The following is a 20,413-nucleotide window of genomic DNA, read 5'->3' as shown; positions in this document are numbered from 1 at the left end:
GGTCAATTGTAATAAAATTGCTTATGCACTATAAAACAATGTCCTGCAATTTTGAAGTGAGTGTTTTATCTATTGCTATTAAGTTTGTGAAATATATTGTTCAAAGTTTCTAAATCTTAATTTTCTATCTGCTTTGTCCCTCGGTTATTAAGAACAATAAGTTGAAATCACCTAATAAGACTGTGAATTTGTCTATATCTACTCTGAGCACTAGAAATTTTTACTTCACATGTTCAGAAGGTGTTATTGAGTGCATATAAATTTAGAATTATAATTTGTTCCTAATAAATCAATCCTTTTTTTTAGTGACATGTTCCTCTTTATCGCTAGTAATATTTTCTTAAAATTTTCTTTCATATTAGTAGGGTTACAGCATCTTTATTTTAGCTTGTATTTAGTTTGTGCACCTTTTTCACTCTAAACAATTCAGTTTTCTTATATAAAATTGTTTCTTATAATGTGTATATACTTGTTTTATTTTTTCAATTCATGCAAACAATTTTTGTCTAGTAATTGGAGTATTTATTTACATTAGTATAATTAGTGGTATATTTTGACTTAAATCTGTCATCTATTTGTGTTCTACTTGTGTCTCCTTTAATTTTTTCTCTTTTTTGCCTATGTTTGAATTAATAAATTATTTTAATATTCTCTTTTCCATTAATCAATTTTTCATTTCTATATTTTGTTTCTTTTAGCAGTTATTCTGTAAATACAACATGCAGGGCATCCTTGAACTAGCAAAATTAAAGGTACTTTAATGCTTTTATTACTGTTCAGCCCGTACAGTGACCTAACAACACTGTTAACTCTATTAGTCTCCTATCTTTCATATTCCTTTCCTTTCTTTGTGGCTCAACTGGTAAAGAATCCCTGATAGCTCAGTTGGTAAAGAATCCACCTGCAATGCACGAGACCCTGGTTCAGTTCCTGGGTCGGAAAGATCCCCTGGAGAAGGGAAAGGCTACCCACTCCAGTATTCTTTCTGACTTAGAGAATTCCAGGGACTGTACAATCCATGGGATCGCAAAGAGCTGGACACGGCTTTCATTTTCACTTTCCTCTTTCATATTATTGTTGTCAGATATTATAATTTTGTAATCATTCACATTTATTTAACCTCATATTCATTCTAATACTTATTTTTTATGTCATTGTGCATTCATCTAGTTTCATTTTCTGTCATCCTGAAGAATGTTTTTTTAGTGTCATCTTTAGTGTGGATCTGTTGGTGACAAATTCTCTGGTTTTTGTTTCTCTGAAAACATATTTTCTTGCCTTTATTTTCAAAGGATATTTTTGGCAAGTATAGAATTCTAGGTTGGCAGTTTTATTTTCTTCTAATCCTTTGAGGTTATTTCTCTACCATTCTTTGGCTTTCACTCCTTCAATTAAAAATGTCTACTGTGATCTTGTTCTTGATCCTTTGTAGGGGATGAATAGTTTTCTCTGTGTGATATTAGGTGTTTTCCGTATTTTATTATGGGGCTTCCCTGACTATTTTAAGTAGTTTTACAATGAGATGTCTAGGGTATGTGTATTTGTGTGTCTCCCCAAATGGATTTTGTATTTATTGTACTATTGGTTTGCAGTGATTCTTGAAATCATGGCTTGATATAGCTTTCTTCAATTTTGGAAAATCCTCAGCCATCATTTCTTCAAACATTGCTTTTTCCCTATTCTCTCTTTCCTCTCTTTGTGGGACTCTGATTACATATAGATTTGACCTTTTCCCTATAACACCACATCTCATATTCTTTTTTCAATGTTTTATTCTTTTCCTCTATTTACTCTAGCTATTTTATTTGGACTTCTGATTTACTAATTCTGTCTCCTGCTATTAAACATAAATGCAGAATTATGAAAATTTAGTTACTGCTATTTTCAGTTCTAAAATATCTTTCATAGTTTCCAGGTTTCCAGTAATATCAACAACATTTGCATCATATTCCTAAGGCATATTTGTCACAATTATGTTGATGTCCATATCACATAATTCCAACATCAGGATCTCCCATCAGTCTGCTCTTTTTTTTTTTTTGTAACTTTAGGTTATGGAATATTATCTCTGTATACCTAGCTGTTTATGATTGAATTCTGGATGTGGTACATGAAAAATTGTAATTTGAGGTTCTGGGTCATGAAATCTTCCTTCATTGCAGAGTTACTTTTGCTCTTGACACACAGGCTGGTGAGGGTCATGTCACCTTAGTCCAGTTATGGATTGAGCAGATTTGAAGATGTCTCCATCTTTATGAGTAATGGAATAGTAACACGTAAGATTTAGCTTTATGATTGTGAAATGGTTGAGCTTGGACTCCAGTTTTACCCCTTTAGCCCATGAGACTTGTAGAACCTGTGTTCTACTTCTTAGCTGCAGCTTCTCATCTGTATTGTTATTTATCTTCTTGGGAGTGTTTTGTAGTTGGTAAATGCCTCAAAAGGGCAGTATGTGTTGATTTGAACTCCCATTTTGTCTGAGATATTAGCCCTTCAGTTCCTTACTACTTAGAAAATTTCCAGTGCATTAAACGTATTTTGGCCCTTTATTATCTAGTTATTCTTGGTGGGCAGGTTGGTCAGCAACTAGATGATTTTTTTATCCCTAGAAGAAGAATCAGTAAGAAAGCTTTAAGATAAATATCCAACAACTACTATTTAATTAAAACATGAGTGGTTTAAAAGAAAAGAACAAATGTGCTATTAATTTTGATTCATGTTAGCATTTTAAATTTTGATAATTTTCAAAGGAGGATCTTAAAATTAATTTTTTAGAATGTCAGTGTGCACGTTTAGAGAAATGTAAATATTTATTTGAATTCTAACTTGAAAAAAATTGGGTAAACTTTATATGCTGTCAAGAGGGTGCCAATTGTTGGCTCTTATGTTGATATTTTTTCCTTGTTAAAACTAGTTTTAAAAGGTGATCAAAAGTAGCATTTATTGTCAGGAAGTTAATGAGTACTTCACATTTCAAGTATCTTGCTAATAGTCATTATTTTCGAAATTAGTTTAATTCCAGTATCCATATAAATGTCAAGTTGCCATTTGTATTATTAAAGAAATTTTAACAAATGGAGCTTATTTGAGGGTCTGCTAATTATTGTCAAAGGAAGCCAATGTGATTTACCTGCCAATATGATTTACTTCAATAATGAATGTTAAACAAACATATACAGTACTTTATTCATATGGAATAGAAAATGTGAACAGCAGAGGGTGCAATTGCACTTTTAGTTCTACATTTTAGCCCTTAGAAATTAGCATTTAATAGCTGAGAGAAAAATTTGAAGAATTTACTGTTTGCTGAATGTGCACTGTTTATGGAATTGTGTTTAAAATAAAACAAGTCATGTAAAGGAGAAGTATAAATTTCAAAATTGTGTAATGTTTTCCTTGACCTTGCATTTTTAGAAAGTGACCAATTTAAATCTCAATTAGAAACTATTTCCTAAAAAATATTGTGTTTATCTGAATAAATTTTTTTTTTTACATATAAAGAGGTAAGGCGTGCGTATCTCAATAAGATGTTTCTCTTTATAGAGCTTAATTCCTATTAATCAAAAATGTTTTTTCCTTTGGGGAAATAACTGCTTCCAAAAGGATTATGTATATTGGTAACTGCAATACGACATGACTTCGATTTCTTAGGAAAAAATATGAAGAAGACCCATTAGAAATAAATGATGCCATGTCAAGAGAGTTCTTACATTCAATAGGTAATAACATTCAGTTTTTGTTGAAGACCCACAAGTTTCAGACAGTTGCAAATCAGAAACTTCAATTTCTCTCCTGAAGCAGCATTATCCTATTGTAGTGTAAAGCTTCGTTTATATAGATTAGTGGAGGATATGTGTGCAAAGCTTTGAATTTTTATCTCCAAGTTTGACTTTCTTCCATAAGTAGGAGTCTCCTTTTGTTTTTTTCATGGGAAAAGTTTGGCTTAGGTTTTTTAAGTTTGACAAAAATTAGCTTTATCATGAAACCTATATACCTGTGCAGTAAATTTGTATAATGTTGGAAACCTTCTTGCAGATTTCTTGAAGTTATATGAAACATATACCAGAGAAATATTCCTTTTTTTTGCATTAACAAACTTTACACCCCTGGCTTTTGGCTTAATTGGACTGTAATTTAACGTTTAGCTTTCTGCTAATACCTAAAGGTTAGCATTGAAGGATTTGGTTAGTTAACTGGCATTAAGCTTATGCATTTGTTTGAGGGCCCCCTCCTGATATTCTACAGAAAGAGCAAAAGAAAGAATTAGAGAGGAGAGGAAGAGAAGCATATTACTTTAAGAATTAAATTATTGAATTTAATGTATTATTGGAGACAGATTTGCTTTTTGAACTTCATTTCAATCTGAACTTCCAGAGCCATTGTAAATGAGGTGATCAGACAGAGCACAGTCCTGGTGAATACTCACTGCCATAGGGTACTTATAATTGGAAGCATCTGCCCTCAAAATAATATGAAACACATTTTCTAAAAGATGTAGGTATTAAGAAGGACTACTAAAAACAGGCCAAATACAAATAAAGCAGTTGGCTTTTTGAAGGAGTAGCTAGAACTTGTGAACAAAAGAAGAGAATTTGGGGGGAAACAAAAGGAAAAAACTGCAGACTTGATGCTATGGATGCTGCCAGTGTTATATAAAAGATCACTGAACCTTGAACACAATATATTATAAGTTTCAAGCAAGAAAGACTCTGAGATTATAGCAATTTAAAGGTGCATTAGAGAGTTGATTGTCAAGTGTAATTTGAAAAGGTGGTTGGGTATCAAAAAATAGCATTTCCTAGAAATATTTCAGGATGGCAGGTACAAAGCATAGTTTTCACGAGTCTTAATCAGGCAAATATGTGGTTCAAAGAGTGATGTTTATGTTTTTATTTTTTCTGCAGAAAGAAAGCACGTATTTAAACTGAGCCTCTGATCAATTTGATTTATTCCACACAGAAAGAATATGCAGGGCTAAAGTATCCATTTTCTGAAAAATTAACATATCATATTTTTCATGTTGCCTTTTGCTACCATGTTATAGAGACATCCATTACCTGTATTCACTTCTAAGTTGAAAATTTCTAAATTGATATACACACACACCATATATCCTGTACACATCTATATACAGCTGTGTATGCACACACACACATATACACACACACACACACACACGTACACACATACATACACACATATTCCAGGCTAATTTTGGTCACAATATTTTAGTTTCAAAGTTTTCACCGAAGTGAATTTTTTTGAGTGGTTAGACCCACATTTGAACTTCCTAGGGGCAACAGATATCACAAATATTTTCATGAAGAACATAGAAAATCAGTGGTATTTAGAACCCAGACAGTCACATGACTTGCAGATTTCCTGACTGAGACCTGGGAATTTAGGGTAGCTGCCCCTCATGGGTAATTGTAGTGAGGTTTCTGAGGCTTATGATACACATATTTCTGAATAACACACTGGTTAGAGGCACAAACTCTGAAACCCATATTACCTTGCATCCAAGGTCACTTAGTTCAGTTTGTTGGTTGGATCTCTTGGTGGAGAAAGGGACATTTTTTCTGTTTATTGATGGTGGTGTGTTGTAAATACTAAATAAATATTTGCTGAATTCATTTAGTCCTACCTTTGTTCATTCAATGCGGTTAGCAAATATGCAGGAAGGGCCTACTCGTTCTAGGTCTTGGTGAACAAGGTAGAGTTCCCTGCTTTCTTGTAGTTTACAGTCTAATGGATCAGATAACTATTAACAAGTATCCTTGCAAATAATATATAATTATAAATCATTAAAGTGCTATTTTATGGGAAAATATCATAGAGATGATTCAGAAAGATTATCAGAAGTGGTATATGAGAAAAGAGCTAAAGAATGTGGTCACTGAATTACTGACTCAAGAGGTGAGAAAGGTGGTGACTGAGAAGCAACGGGCTTAGTATCTTAGGATGGTGAAGGAGGTTAGGAGAAGGATTTTCCAGGCAGAAAAGGAATGACAAGTGGAAAAGTTCTAAAATGTTAAGCTGAAATTGCTTGGTGCCTGGAGATGTATAAGAAGCAAAATACAACATGTATGTCAGTTCAGTTCAGTCACTCAGTCATGTCCAACTCTTTGCGACCCCAATGGCCTGCAGCACACCAGGCTTCCCTGTCCTTCACTGGTTCTTGGAGCTTGTTCAAACTCATGTCCATTGAGTTGGTGATGCCATCCAACCATCTCATCCTCTGTCGTCCCCTTCTCTTCCTGCCTTCGATCTTCCCTAGCGTCAGGGTTTTTTCCTAGAGTCAGTTATTCGCATCAGGTGGCCGAAGTATTGAACCTTTAGCTTCAGCATCAGTCCTTCCAATGAGTATTCAGGACTGATTTCCTTTAGGATGGACTGGTTTAATCTCCTTGCAGTCCAAGGGACTCTCAAGAGTCTTCTCCAACACCACAGTTCAAAAGCATCAATTCTTGGACACTCAGCTTTCTTTACATTCTGTCTAACTCTCACATGCATATATGACTACTGGAAAAACCATAGCTTTGACTAGATGGACATTTGTTGGCAAAGTAATGTCTCTGCTTTTTAATATACAGTCTAGGTTTGTCATAGCTTTTCTTCCAAGGAGCAAGCATCTTTTAATAATATGTGTGTAATTAATTATTATTCAGTTGCACTCCTGATTGCAGTCCTATTATCATTTTCCCTTGAGCATTTTCCCAACCTGAGCAATAGTCCTACGACCCAGCCTAATTTATAGAAAGGAAATGTGATTATGGGTCAAATGGCAATGTTAGTCCTTCATGTGAGCCCCATAGTTGTCGTGTGTTTGTGGTTTTCTGTCATGCAATTGGCTGTGGTCACAGGCTGGGTAAATTGTGGTTTCAAAGGGCAGATAATGGCAGTTGGCAGTACTGTTGTTGGGACCAGAAAGAACTATTCATTCTTGTCCCTGACACTGCTCTGTAGGTAAATTCCAATAAGGAATTCCACAAATGGGGAAGGTGCTTGTTGGTTCAGTCGTGCCTGACTCTTTGCGACCTCATGGACTGTAGTCTACCAGGATCCTCTGTCCCTGGGATTCTTCAGGCAAGGATACTGGAGCGGGTTGCCATTTCCTTCTCCAGGGGATCTTCCCAACCCAGGGATCGAACCCGGGTCTCCTGCACTGCAGGCAGATTCTTTACCGACTGAGCTACAAGGGAAGCCCACATAAATTATCTAATGTACTTTTAAACACTAAATACTCAAGTTCAACACTTAAGGTATTATAACAGAGAAAGTCTAGGTGTTTAAATCAACTTTCTGTATTTATATTTATTCTGGAGATTAATAGAACATATGGAAATAGTAAAAGTTCTGAGAAATAATGTAGACAGAAATCTGTTTTACTGAACTTTTTCAGTGTCTCCAAAACAAAATCTTTTTGGCCTTGGAACCCTTTTTTGTTATACTTATCACCATTTTAAGGAACTAGTATTCTTTAGTTCACATTTTGAAGGAATACTGGGCTCTAGTATATGGTCTAATGGTTGAGGGCTTTCAGAATTATTGGATTGCTAGCAAAGCTGTCCATTGACCCCTGAGTTTAGCTTTTGTACCACCTGTTACTGTATTATTTTTCTTGGTTATTTGTGTTTTCTTCATCACTTATTCCAATTTCTCACAATTGACTATTGCCTGATTGCAGAATATGAAAATTATGTAATGTGATAATACTTTGCTTTATAGATGTATTGGTTATTAAAACATGTATACTTAGAATGTTAAAGTATGAAATCATTTTTTGAAAATAAAAATGTAATGCAAATTTTACATGCTGTGTATTTCAATGCATTTTAAAATAACATCTTTACTGTCCTTTTTTTCTTTGCAAAATTTTTGTACAGTACTCCAGTGTGTGGGTGCGTACCAAGTCGCTTCAGTTGTGTCTGACTCTTTGTAACCCTATGGACTGTAGCCTGCCAGGCTCCTCTGTCCATGGGATTCTCCAGGCAAGAATACTGGAGTGGTTGCCATGCCCTCCTCCAGGGCCTTCCTGACCCAAGGATCAAACCCGTGTCTCTTACGTCTCCTGCATTGGCAAGCAGGTTATTTACCACTAGGGCCACCAGGGAAGCCCAGGGTACTCCAGTAGAACATATTACATGAATAGAATTACATTTGGGCATATTTTAACGTTGAATGGTCAAAATGTCATTAAATGACATTAAAATCGTCAAACGGTCTCAGACCAATTATGTAATTTGAGGGACTCAAAGCAAGTGTCACTATTTGAATTCTGAGAGTTCATAGTTTAGGTATTACCTTTTAACTTAAAAACAATAATGTATTTTATTAATTTATTTTTATCTTTGGGTGTGCTGGGTCTTCCTGGCTGTGTGTGGGCTTTCTCTAGCTGCAGCTAGCAGGGGCCGCCCTTCCTTGTAGTGAGGTGGTGCGTGGGCTTTCCTTTGTGGTGTCTTCTCTTGTGAGCACAGGCTGTAGGACTTGCGGGTTTCAGTAGCTGTAGCCCTGGGGCTCGGTACTTGGGATGTGCGGGCTCTAGGGTGCAGGCACAATAGCTGTGGCACGTGGCCTTGGTTGCCCTTTGGCACGTGGGTTCTTCTTGAACCAAGGATCAAGCTTGTGTCCCCTGCATTGGCAGTCAGATTCTTCACCTCTGGACCACCAGGGAAGTCCTTGGTGTTACCTTTTAATTTCTATGAGTTGGAAACAAATTTTCTCTTTCTTGGTGATGATGTGTTTCCTATTTTACATACTTTTAAAACCTGGTAATAGGAAGACACTTGAGCTGTGTATCTGGAAAGAGAAAAAGAGAGATGGTTTACTGTATTTCCACATGTAGATCTTTGTCAAATAAGATAGGTGCAAAAAAATACATCCACCTGATGTGACTTGACTTTGACATAAGTGAGAGTTGATTAGGAAGAGTGTAGTGGTGTGCTTTAATTTTCATACTTGTGAGGCATGTGAACACACACACACACAGTCCTTCATGTAATATAGATGTCCAAGTAGCAACAAAAGCTTTATATCATTTAAGTATACAGAGAGGCACACTAGAAGTAATTAGACATTTAAAGGCATTTTAATATATTTTGTTCTCTGCAGCAAATTAAAGTGTTCTTAATTGACTTTAACGATTATTAATTACGAAGAGATAAGAGGATTTTCATGTGAACTGAATGAGGCTTCTATGTACAGTATAAATAAAATGTCAAGAGAACGCATAAAATAACTTTCAGAACAGTATACTGAGAATTAGGAGATTTGGGTTTTAAACTCTGCCTCATTTAACTTTCTTGCCCTTTAAATTTCCTGAAATTTGAAATTAGGATGTTGAAATACATAGTCTCTCTGGTATATTTTCACTCAAAATTCTGAGATATCTATTATTCATAAAGAATAAGACTTTTGCTTCTTCTTTTAGAAGGTGAGGAGGGGTGGGGTATCAAACCATGGCAGATATTGTCATCAGTCCTTTGGTTTTTTGTATTTTGGGAGTGCCCAGGAGAGGGGCATAAAGTAACTAAGTTACATAATGGGCCATGTGTGGAAATGCTGTTGTGATAGGCGACAGAGTTCTGTGGTTGCTCATAGCTCTTTGTTGGTCCTGATAGAGTGTTGGACCAGTGGGCACTGCAAGGTGCAAACACGCAATTTTCATCAAGGTCTCTATGTTCCTAACAGCAGTAACAGCTTTTAATGTTCCATAAATAAGGGTTTTGAAGATTACCATGCCATTTTTCCACTTAAAATTGGTATTTAGTGTAGATGCTTTTCTAAGGAAGATAGATGATTAGAATTTTGACTCTTTTATTCTATGGAAAACTTAGATGAATTTTTCATGATAACTCCTTTTTTTTAAAATTTAATTTAATTTTATTTTATTTTTAAACTTTACAAATTATATTAGTTTTGCCAAATATCAAAATGAATCCGCCACAGGTATACACGTGTTCCCCATCCTGAACCCTCCTCCCTCCTCCCTCCCCATACCATCCCTCTGGGTCGTCCCAGTGCACCAGCCCCAAGCATCCAGTATCGTGCATCGAACCTGGACTGCAACTCGTTTCATACATGATATTATACATGTTTCAATGCCATTCTCCCAAATCTTCCCACCCTCTCCCTCTGCAGCAGAGTCCATAAGACTGTTCTATACATCAGTGTCTCTTTTGCTGTCTTGTACACAGGGTTATTGTTACCATCTTTCTAAATTCCATATATATGCATTAGTATACTGTATTGGTGTTTTTCTTTCTGGCTTACTTCATTCTGTATAATAGGCTCCAGTTTCATCCACCTCATTAGAACTGATTCAAATGTATTCTTTTTAATGGCTAAGTAATACTCCATTGTGTATATGTACCAAGAAAGCTATGGTACATGATAACTCCTTAAATTTGATCTTTGAGTAAAAACATTCTTACATATTGCAGTAACTCGAGACAGACTCTGATTTTTCTGTCTAATACCAACCAAAGTGTAGAGGTTCCTATTTTATATTTATTTATGTGGGGCATTAAAACCATATGATAATTAACGTAGTGCTGTTGTGGCAAACTTATTTACTATAGATAAGTGTTTGCACATTTGTCTGTTTAACTCTGAGCAACTAATTTTTAAAGTATTCTTACCTACCAGGTTAAATATCTGCACTTTGAAAAGTGAATTAAAAAAAATCTAACCTGAACAAGTTAGAAATTATTAAATGTTTTCTAGAAATACTCTTGTTTTTCAGTTGATAAGTCATGTTTGACTCTTTGCAAATTTGGAAAACTCAGCAATGGCCACAGGACTGGAAAAGGTCAGTTTTCATTCCAATCCCAAAGAAAGGCAATGCCAAAGAATGCTCAAACTACTGTACAATTGCACTCATCTCACATGTTAGTAAAGTAATACTCAAAATTCTCCAAGCCAGGCTTCAACAATACGTGAACCATGAACTTCCAGATGTTCAAGCTGGTTTTAGAAAAGGCAGAGGAACCAGAGATCAAATTGCCAACATCCACTGGATCATTGAAAAAGCAAGAGAGTTCCAGAAAAAAAACATCTATTTCTGCTTTATTGACTATGACAAAGCCTTTGACTCTGTGGATCAGTGTAAACTGTGGAAAATTCTGAAAGAGATGGGAATACTAGACCACCTGACCTGCCTCTTGAGAAATTTGTATGCAGGTCAGGAAGCAGCAGTTAGAACTGCACATGGAACAACAGACTGGTTCCAAATAGGAAAAGGAGTACGTCAAGGCTGTATACTGTCACCCTGCTTATTTAACTTATATGCAGAGTACATCATGAGAAATGCTGGACTGGATGAAGCACAAGCTGGGATCAAGATTGCCGGGAGAAATATCAATAACCTCAGATATGCAGATGACACCACCCTTATGGCAGAAAGCGAAGAAGAACTGAAGAGCCTTTTGATGAAAATGAAAGAGGAGAGTGAAAAAGTTGGCTTAAAGCTCAACATTCAGAAAACTAAGATCATGGCATCCAGTCCTATCACTTCACGGCAAATAGATGGGGAAACAATGGAAACAGTGACAGACTTTATATTTTTGGGCTCCAAAATCACTGCAGATGGTGACTGCAGCCATGAAATTAAAAGACGCTTGCTCCTTGGAAGAAAAGTTATAACCAACCTAGACAGCATATTAAAAGCAGAGACATTACTTTGCCAACAAAAGTCCATCTAGTCAAGGCTATGGTTTTTCCAGGAGTCATGTATGGATGTAAGAGTTGGACTATAAAGAAAGATGAGTGCTGAAAAATTGATGCTTTTGAACTGTGGTGTTGGAGAAGACTCTTGAGAGTACCTTGGCTTGCATAGAGATCCAACCAGTCCATCCTAAAAGAAATCAATCCTGAATATTCATTGGAAGGACTGATGCTGAAGCTGAAACTCCAATACTTTGGCCACCTCATGAGAAGACCTGACTCATTTGAAAAGGCCCTGATGCTGGGAAAGATTGAAGGTGGGAAGAGAAGGGGATGACAGAGTATGAGATGGTGGATGGCATCACCAACTCAATGGACATGAGTTTGAGTAAGCTCCTGGTGTTGGTGATGGACAGGGAGGCCTGGTGTTCTGCAGTCCATGGGGTCACAAAGAGTCAGACACGACTGAGCGACTGAACTGAACTGAACTGAACCCCATAGACTGCAGCATGCCAGGCTTCCCTGTCCTTCATTGTCTTCCAGAGTTTGCTCAAAATGATGTCCATTGAATCAGTGATGCTATCTAACCGTCTTATCCTCTGCTGCCCTCCTCTCCTTCTGCCTTCAATCTTTCCCAGCATCAGAGTCTTTTTCAATGAGTCAGTTCTTAGTATCAGGTGGCCAAGGTATTGGAGCTTCAGCTTCAGCATCTGTCCTTCCAGTGAATATTCAGGGTTGATTTCCTTTAGGATTGACTGGTTTGATCTCCTTGCAGTCCAAGGGAGTCTCAAGAGTCTCTTCAGCACCACAGTTGAAAAGCATCTAGAAATATACATTGGGCAAAGTGACTGATATTTTAACAGTTGGTTACAAATACATAGCATAGTGTTTGCATCTCATGAACCGCAGCCTAGGGCTCTATCCTTGTTTCAAGGGTAATGCTTTTATAACTATTGTGTACCATATGTTGACCCTAGAATGACATCTATGTTTTTACTAGCCGACTACTTCATTTGTATATCATTAGAGATGGATTTCTGGACTTCCATCTCATGATAATTATATAAAAATCAAATATCAAGAGTTTCTTTAATTTGAAGCTAGGTTATATTTACTTTTCCACTAAGTTCACAACAGTGAAGATTTCTATATGTTTCTCGACTATGTCTTTTTGCCTGTAGCTTCCCCTCTCCTCCAAATCTCTGACATTCTCAGTTGTATTTTGCCATCTTTCTCTTGCTCAGTTCATTTAAGTTATTTACTGATAGAAAGCCAATTCACTGAAGCTTGTACTCTATTATCTTTCTTACATCTTCAGTACTTGCCCACCTTACTAATTTTAAGAAGTTCTCTAGAAAAGTGTTTTTTTGTTTGTTTGTTCTTTTTGCTTTTACTTTAAATTTGGATTACAGAACAAGTGGGAGGGAAATGGCCAAGTTATATCAGTGGTTAAATGCTATTTAAAATAAAAGGAACAATAAAAAATCACTGAGCTGTTCTCCTATAAGCCACATGCTGTCAAATAATGTTTTAAATACAAAATTACCTTTGCAAATATTTTTGAATACTTTGTGGGAAATGCTGATCATTGAGTTAGGAAATGATGTACATTTAATCTGCCAGAAAAAGCACTACTGAAATGGAGCTGATAAACTGTAATTTATTAATCAGATACAGGGATGTTGCCTACTCATTTGTATATTCACTGGACTTAAATTTAGTAAACTATTTTGTGAATAAAGCATTTTAAATTCCATTTTACACATTAAAAACTTTTCCATTTATGAAGAAAACCACAGAAAACAGAATACTTTTCTTCTTAAAAAACTTTTATTTCTTCTGGTCTTTGGAGATGATCAGCTGAGTAAAGAGTAGAAAGAAATATTCTTGGTAAATAGTACATGGATTTCCATGCACATTAGTTTAGGCTGAGGTCCAGTAATAACTTAACATCATCTTATGCAGTGGAATATAAGAATTCATTTCAACTAATATTAAGTATGACACTAATTCGGTATTAAACTCTAAGCACATTAGCAAGTATGGTACAAGGCACTATGACTTTCCATGTCTCTGCAATAAGTTTTTCATCATTAATGTTTTATGGGTTTTTTTTTCCCTTTTCCATGCACAACTTATCATTTGTGATAGTGTGACTTCAGAACAGCCCTGTCATTAGAATTTTTATTTATATTCATTTAAATATGTATTCCTGATGACCAAATCTAGTCACCAAACACAATAATCATAATCATATAATCCTATAAGAGTTAATCAAATAGCAGGAACTTGAATTGTTATGCTTAGTCTCTAAGAATCCAATCTGTCTAAATTCTAGATTTTTATAAGATCAAACCGAAAAGAAAGCCTTGAATCGTTGTCTGACTTATCAAAGTAATTAAAATTCTATTGTCTGACTCATCTCCTCTTTACAGTCCAAAGACAGTTCCTGTGGTGTATTATTATGCATTGAAATTGGATGATTGCTTTCCTAGAACATATTCACAGAAACAAATGTGTAAGTGGGTTTGTAATGTGCTTAAAATAATGGGTATTATTATTACAGATCTTCTTTGGTTTTACTTTTCTATCAGTAACTTTGAATACAAAATATGAAAATATTTGTCAAATAGAGAGGCTTTGCAATCCTGATTTATAGAGGATGATCAACCTTCCTGGTTTGCCCAGGACCAAGGTGTAACTAGGACTTGAGTGTAAAAAGTAGGACAGTCCCAACCAATTTTAATATTAAAACAAGGGCAATCCCAGGTAAATGGGTACAAGTTGGTGACCATAAACCCAAGATGAAATGAGGCTGAAATAAAGACAGTTTGGGGAAAAGGAACTTTTAAAAATATTTTTCCTACTGTTTTACAATTTTCCAAATTTCTTCTCTTCCCACGTCCCTAACTCCAAAGTCAGGCCAGTTAATGTTAATTAATACCTTATCACTCTGGATCCAGAAGAAGGCATTACCAACCCTTGGAAGTCCTGCAGAACGCAGTGAAGGGCAGTGGGTAGGGGACTGAGCTCTGCACCAAATGGTCTGGATTTGATATTAGGTGAGTGATGAGATGGTTAGATAGCATCACTATGAATTTGAGCAAACTCCAGGAGATAATAGAGGAAAGAGGAGCCTGGTGTGCTATAGTTCATGGGGTAGCAGAGTTGGAAAGCTTAGAGAATGAACAACAACACAAAGTGAGTGGTTCTCTGCCTTGCTTTTCTCAAGTATAAAAGGAAATGATGTCCAACTCGTGAGGTTACATGAACAGTGCTTGTCATACATTAAGTGTTCCAGGAAGTTAGTTATTTTTATTGTGGTCACGATTAAGATGAACATTGTAGAGCAAACTAGTGTATGTACCACTCTTAGTTACCTTTATATCTAGATTCTTCTGTAAGGGGCTGCTTACATGACCTATAAAGCTTAGCTATGTTTTTTGTTTGTTTTTGGTTTTGTTTTTGCTGTTCAAGACATGGACATGAAATGACAGAAGGAAATTTTGATTTTCAGACTCTTGCAGGAAATGTTTAGTTCAGTTTAGTCGCTCAGTTGTGTCTGACTCTTTGTGACTCCATGGACTGAAGCACGCCAGGCCTCCATGTCCATAGCACCAGTGGAATGGGCAGCTGGATGACAAAATTATCACAGTTATTTTGAGGCTAAATATGTTTTCAGTGTAGAATAATACACTCAAAAGAATATTTTTTTAATGGCCAGTATTACAATACAGCTGAATTACTGAAGGTCTCATTAAGTGATTCTGAGATCCCATTAAGTAAGGTGTGGTATTAGTTATTCTCAATCATGAGGGTTGGATGCAGAATTGAAGAGCATTAATATGCCACAGGTGGATCTGGCTACTGGAATTTTGCTTCTGTTAGAGCTATAACAAAGAGAGACTGCTGAAAAGTTACTATGGAATTCCAGTATATGAATTAAGTTCCTTCAAAATGGCATTGTTCTGTGCTTTAGCATCTAACATTAAGACCTCATCCCAGCTAGGCAGTGGGAAAGCTGAATATATGAAGCTTCGTTCCACCCCAAATTTGTGGTAGACACTTCCAAATAGCAGAAAGTAGACTTGTGTGTGATCTGTGATATTATAACTTAGCCAATTAAATTTATTATAAGACATATAGTAAATATATCTGTTGAAATGAAACCATAAGACCTAGATTTTTTATGTAAAATTTATTTCCAGCATTTACCAAATGCAATGCAAAAGATGTTTAAGAAAATACTAGAATCACTCAAAAGGTAGAGATAGAAAACCAAGGTCCCTCAAACAGTCAAGGACATCACTGTAATACTTAAAATATTTATTTTGACTTTAAAAATAGAAAAGCCTAGAATTCAGGGTTTTCATATATAAAGTATTTAAAGATAATTTTCTTACTCCTTGGAAGGAAAGTTATGACCAACCTAGACAGCATGTTGAAAAGCAGAGACATTACTTTGTCAACAAAGGTCCGTCTAGTCAAGGCTCTGGTTTTTCTAGTGGTCATGTATGGATGTGAGAGTTGGACTATAAAGAAAGCTGAGCACAGAAGAATTGATGCTTTTGAACTGTGTTGTTGGAGAAGACTCTTGAGAGTCCCTTGGACTGCAGGGAGATCCAACCAGTCCATTCTAAAGGAGATCAGTCCTGGATGTTCATTGTAAGGACTGATGTTGAAGCTGAAATTCCAATACTTTGGCCACCTGATGCAAAGAGCTGACTCATTTGAAAAGACCCTGCTGCTGGGAAAGATTGAGGTCAGGAGGAGAAGGGGATGACAGAGGATGAGATGGTTGGATGGCATCACCGACTCAATGGACATGGGTTTGGGTAGACTCCAGGAGTTGGTGATGGACAGGGGGGCCTGGGGGTTCATGGGGTCGCAAAGAGTCAGACATGACTGAGTGAACTGTACTGAACTGAACTGAAGGATAATTTTATTTTTTTCATTATATGCAGTAACGCAGACAAATATATTCTTATAACTTGAACATCTTATAACTTACAATTTGTAAGTCAAATTGTAATAGTCACATCTTCTCAGATGTTTAATTTCTTTGCATTTATTACAACAGATTTCTGATTCTTACTATGGGATTCATCAAGGAATACATTTTGTATCACAAGAATTCCATTTAAAATGAAAATGTAACATCCTCTAGTGGTACATAGATTATGGTAGTTTAAATAGTGAAAAATATTTACATTAACAGTGGAAGAAATTGCATTTTTGTAAAAAAAAACCCTGATTTTTTTCTTGGTTTAAATGCAATTTTTTATGTTTTGGGGAAAATGCTTTAGTTTCTTTTATCCTTTTTATGTGTAGACAAGCTTTCTACAAATGAAGAAGAATCTTCTTTCTTTGTGCTGCTCAAAGACATTAAGTAACCCCATTTAAGCCTCAAATGAACCTTACAACATAACCTTGCTTAGCAGTTGTCTAATAATGTCCCCTATACAATGTTCCTGATATATTTTTAGACATTAAACTCTTGGGCTCCTAGACCCCTATAATAGATCTATAGGAAAGGAGTCTCATTAAGTTTTTGACATTTTCCCATGGAATTACAGAATTCCCATAGGTTAAATAAGATAAGAATTTGGCCTTTTGCCTGGGAGAAGGAAAATGTCATGGAAGCTCTTTTAGAAAAGAGTCAGCTATACAAAGCCAGAGCACTTCTGCTTGGTTTAGTTTTCATTAAAACAACAATAATTCAGAACTACTGTTTACTGCTCTCAGTATTTCTAAGTTATCCATGTTTGTTTGGGGGAAATCATCCACCTTGTACAATGCATTCTGAAATAAATGCACTTCTGAAAACATCCACATTGGAAAGCAGAACAATTGTGTCATATCATGTGTAGTGAGAGAATTAAATCCTAAGCTGGGTAGAATGTTTAGGATTGTGTATCCTTTTTCATTTACACTTTAATTACAGACAAAATTAAATACACTTTAAATCAAAAAGCTTATTAAGGTGACACTAGCTAGCTGGTTCTGTTCTTTTCTTTCCTCCTTTTTTCTCTCATTTGCCTCCCCATTTTCCTTTTTGCTCCTCTTAGAACAGGTTGTGTATTCAAAAGCAAAAAGTAAGCACTTTTTTTGAGACTGATATATGTCCTTGTCTAAATTTAGATTCCAGTGAATAGTTCTGGATTGCAATTCAGAATCTTAATCTATCTTCTGTCTACTTTGTTTTATTTAGTGTTAAGTAATGGCCAAATAGAACATCGAGGATTATAACATTGAGTTCTCAAGAATAGTAATTAAAGGACTGCTAATAAAGATGCTGAAAATTTAAATGACTAGGTGAAGATTTAGGTAAATATGAGGAATTTAAGTGTTATGGAAGATTCTGAACATGATAGAAGAATTACCCTTGGACAGAAAGGATGCTATCTAAATTGTCATCATTTTAGGAAATACGGAGCAGGCAGGGATGGGGGCGGTGGGGGTGGGGCGATACAGTGTACAGTTTACCCCGACCCGTCTAGGGTCCCCCCTTTCCTTTAAGATTTTATCTCTTCTTCAAAGTTTGTATCTTGCCATTCAAGGGGAAGGCTAGCGCCCTAACAGTTTGGTTATCAAGCAAGTAATTTTAAAGGTATGGTTCAATTTAAGAGTGAACTTTTTGGAATACCGCAGTGATTTTGACCTGCCCGCCTCCCGCCCCTGACACCCCTCTACAAATTCAGCAAGTGGAAGGAGGAAGGCCCTTGCATAAACTATTCCGCAGACACTAGTTAAGTGGGACGGACAGTGGGGAAGCTGAGCAGCCTTCTAGGGCTCAGTCCCATCCCGTTCTGGCCTTTGCCCTAAAAGAGTTCATGAATCCGAGTTTAGAAGGAGCGGAAAGGAGACTCGTTCGAAGCAGCTGGAAACGCTGGCGCGGGTGGGGGTGGGATCAAAAGCTCCCCCTCTCCCCGAAAAGCACCCGGGTGTGAGTGGAAACCCCTCCCCTGCACGGACTCGCTCCCCTCTCCTGAGAGGCAAGTTTGTTTTCAAGCGTTACCACCTGTGTGAGGCGCTCCCCGTGAGGAAGGCGGCGAGGCAGACGCGAGAGCTCAGCCACAGGCTAGGGATCCTTTCTCCGCGAGGCTGGCAGTCCAGACACCTCCAGAACTCAGAGCGCTTACGATGCAGAGTCCGCTCTGTCCTCGCTCGTCGTCGGGATTGTAGTCCCCACATCCTCCAGCCCGGTAGGCTCCGGGGCGGCAGACGCCTCCCCAGTTTGCTCGGGGTCCCTCCGGTCCTCTCCTGCCCGCCTCCCCGCCCCCGAAGTAGTGCTCCCGCCTCGCTCCGCCCGCGCATCCCCTGGCGCGCCCAGAGGTTTATCAGGCTCCCCACACTCTCCGCCGGCTTCCTTCGGCGCCCGGCGCGAGTGACCCGGGCAGACCCGCCGCGGCCTCGGAGTCCCCCACCCCACCCCCACCTTACGAGTCCCTTCTCCCGTTGCTCGGCCACCGCGCCCGCGTCTCTCTTCCCCGGCGCCCGCCGCGGTTCAGGTGGAAGCCTGGCCCGACCTGCCGTTTGGCTTATCCCTGCTCTCAGCCTCACAGTCAGCCCGGAGAAGTGGAATCTGCACTGAAACTCTCGGTGGCTGGAGCCGGCAGACTGGGCATGCTCAGAAGCCAAGCCTGGCTTTGGTCTCAAGTAGGAAGCTTTCGCACTCGGGAGGCAGCAGCGACTTTGGGGAAAGTTGATCGGAGAGGGGAGGAAGCCCCAAGACGCGGAGCAGCGGCAGGAAGGAGCCCCCGGCAGCCCGGAGGAGCATGGGCACCCTGCGGGATTTACAGTACGCGCTCCAGGAGAAGATCGAGGAGCTGAGGCAGCGGGATGCTCTCATCGACGAGCTGGAGCTGGAGTTGGATCAGAAGGACGAACTGATCCAGAAGCTGCAGAACGAGCTGGACAAGTACCGCTCGGTGATCCGGCCGGCCACCCAGCAGGCGCAGAAGCAGAGCGCGAGCACCTTGCAAGGCGAGCCGCGCACCAAGCGGCAGGCGATCTCCGCTGAGCCCACCGCTTTTGACATCCAGGATCTCAGCCATGTGACCCTGCCCTTCTACCCCAAGAGTCCACAGTAAGCAGGGGTTACGCTCCGGGTCCGTGTGGCACCCGGTCGGTGGGGAGCTGCGGGTCTCTGTATTGTCTGTCGGCTCCCGCCCCTCCCGCTTGCCTTGTTGATCCTCACCCTCAGAAATGTTTCATTTTAACCCGCACTTCTTGCGCGGCTGTGCACATTTCTCAGACCAGACTCACTGCATCTACGTTGCCTCCCTGTCTTTGTTAGATGTCAAGCTATTTAAAAAAAAAAAAAAAAAATATATATATATATATATATATATATATATATATATACGTTCATATGGGCCATCTACTATACGTAGAGTTTGAATGCGCCCCAGATGTGTGTCAGGCTGTGTATGTATGAGTGAGAGAATTGAAAGCCTCATCTCCCAAATGCCCTGGCAAACCTGCCCAACCGGAAAATCCTAACTGCAGGCTCGTCAGACTTAAAATGCGTCTGCTATCATCCTGACTTTCTATGCTTTTGTGGCCCTCCCGGATTTCTCTACATGCTAGCAATTCTCGCTGGTACTCTTCAAACCTGATGTTCTGGCATCATTAAAGTGTCAAAAATAAGCAGATACACATATAAAAGGAAAGAGTTTTTGATTTCCAGAATTGGATGACATTTACAATCCACAAATGGAAACCTAGTCTGTTGATTTTTTTAAAA

At 38.1% G+C, this 20,413-nt stretch overlaps 1 protein-coding gene across 3 annotated transcripts in view; it reads left to right on the top strand.

The window, feature by feature from the left end:
- The window catches only part of PRKG1 (protein kinase cGMP-dependent 1), a 1,428,274-nt gene that overhangs the window by 72,526 nt on the left and 1,335,335 nt on the right, over positions 1 to 20,413 (top strand). The window contains exons 1-2 of one of the 3 annotated variants that reach the window (XM_025274138.3): positions 18,746 to 18,869; positions 19,222 to 19,753. The exons of 1 other annotated variant lie outside the window; for it this stretch is intronic. In XM_025274138.3, the coding sequence (XP_025129923.1) occupies positions 19,443 to 19,753 (311 nt within the window). In that variant the 5' untranslated portion in view covers positions 18,746 to 18,869; positions 19,222 to 19,442. Of the gene's footprint in view, positions 1 to 18,745; positions 18,870 to 19,221; positions 19,754 to 20,413 lie in introns of those variants that run through there. One more of the 3 variants, XM_044935211.2, reaches the window with a different exon arrangement.

The sequence above is a fragment of the Bubalus bubalis genome, chromosome 23 (genome assembly GCF_019923935.1).
Source record: "Bubalus bubalis isolate 160015118507 breed Murrah chromosome 23, NDDB_SH_1, whole genome shotgun sequence".
NCBI lineage: Eukaryota > Metazoa > Chordata > Mammalia > Artiodactyla > Bovidae > Bubalus > Bubalus bubalis.
This window is presented reverse-complemented; position numbering and strand designations above follow the sequence as displayed.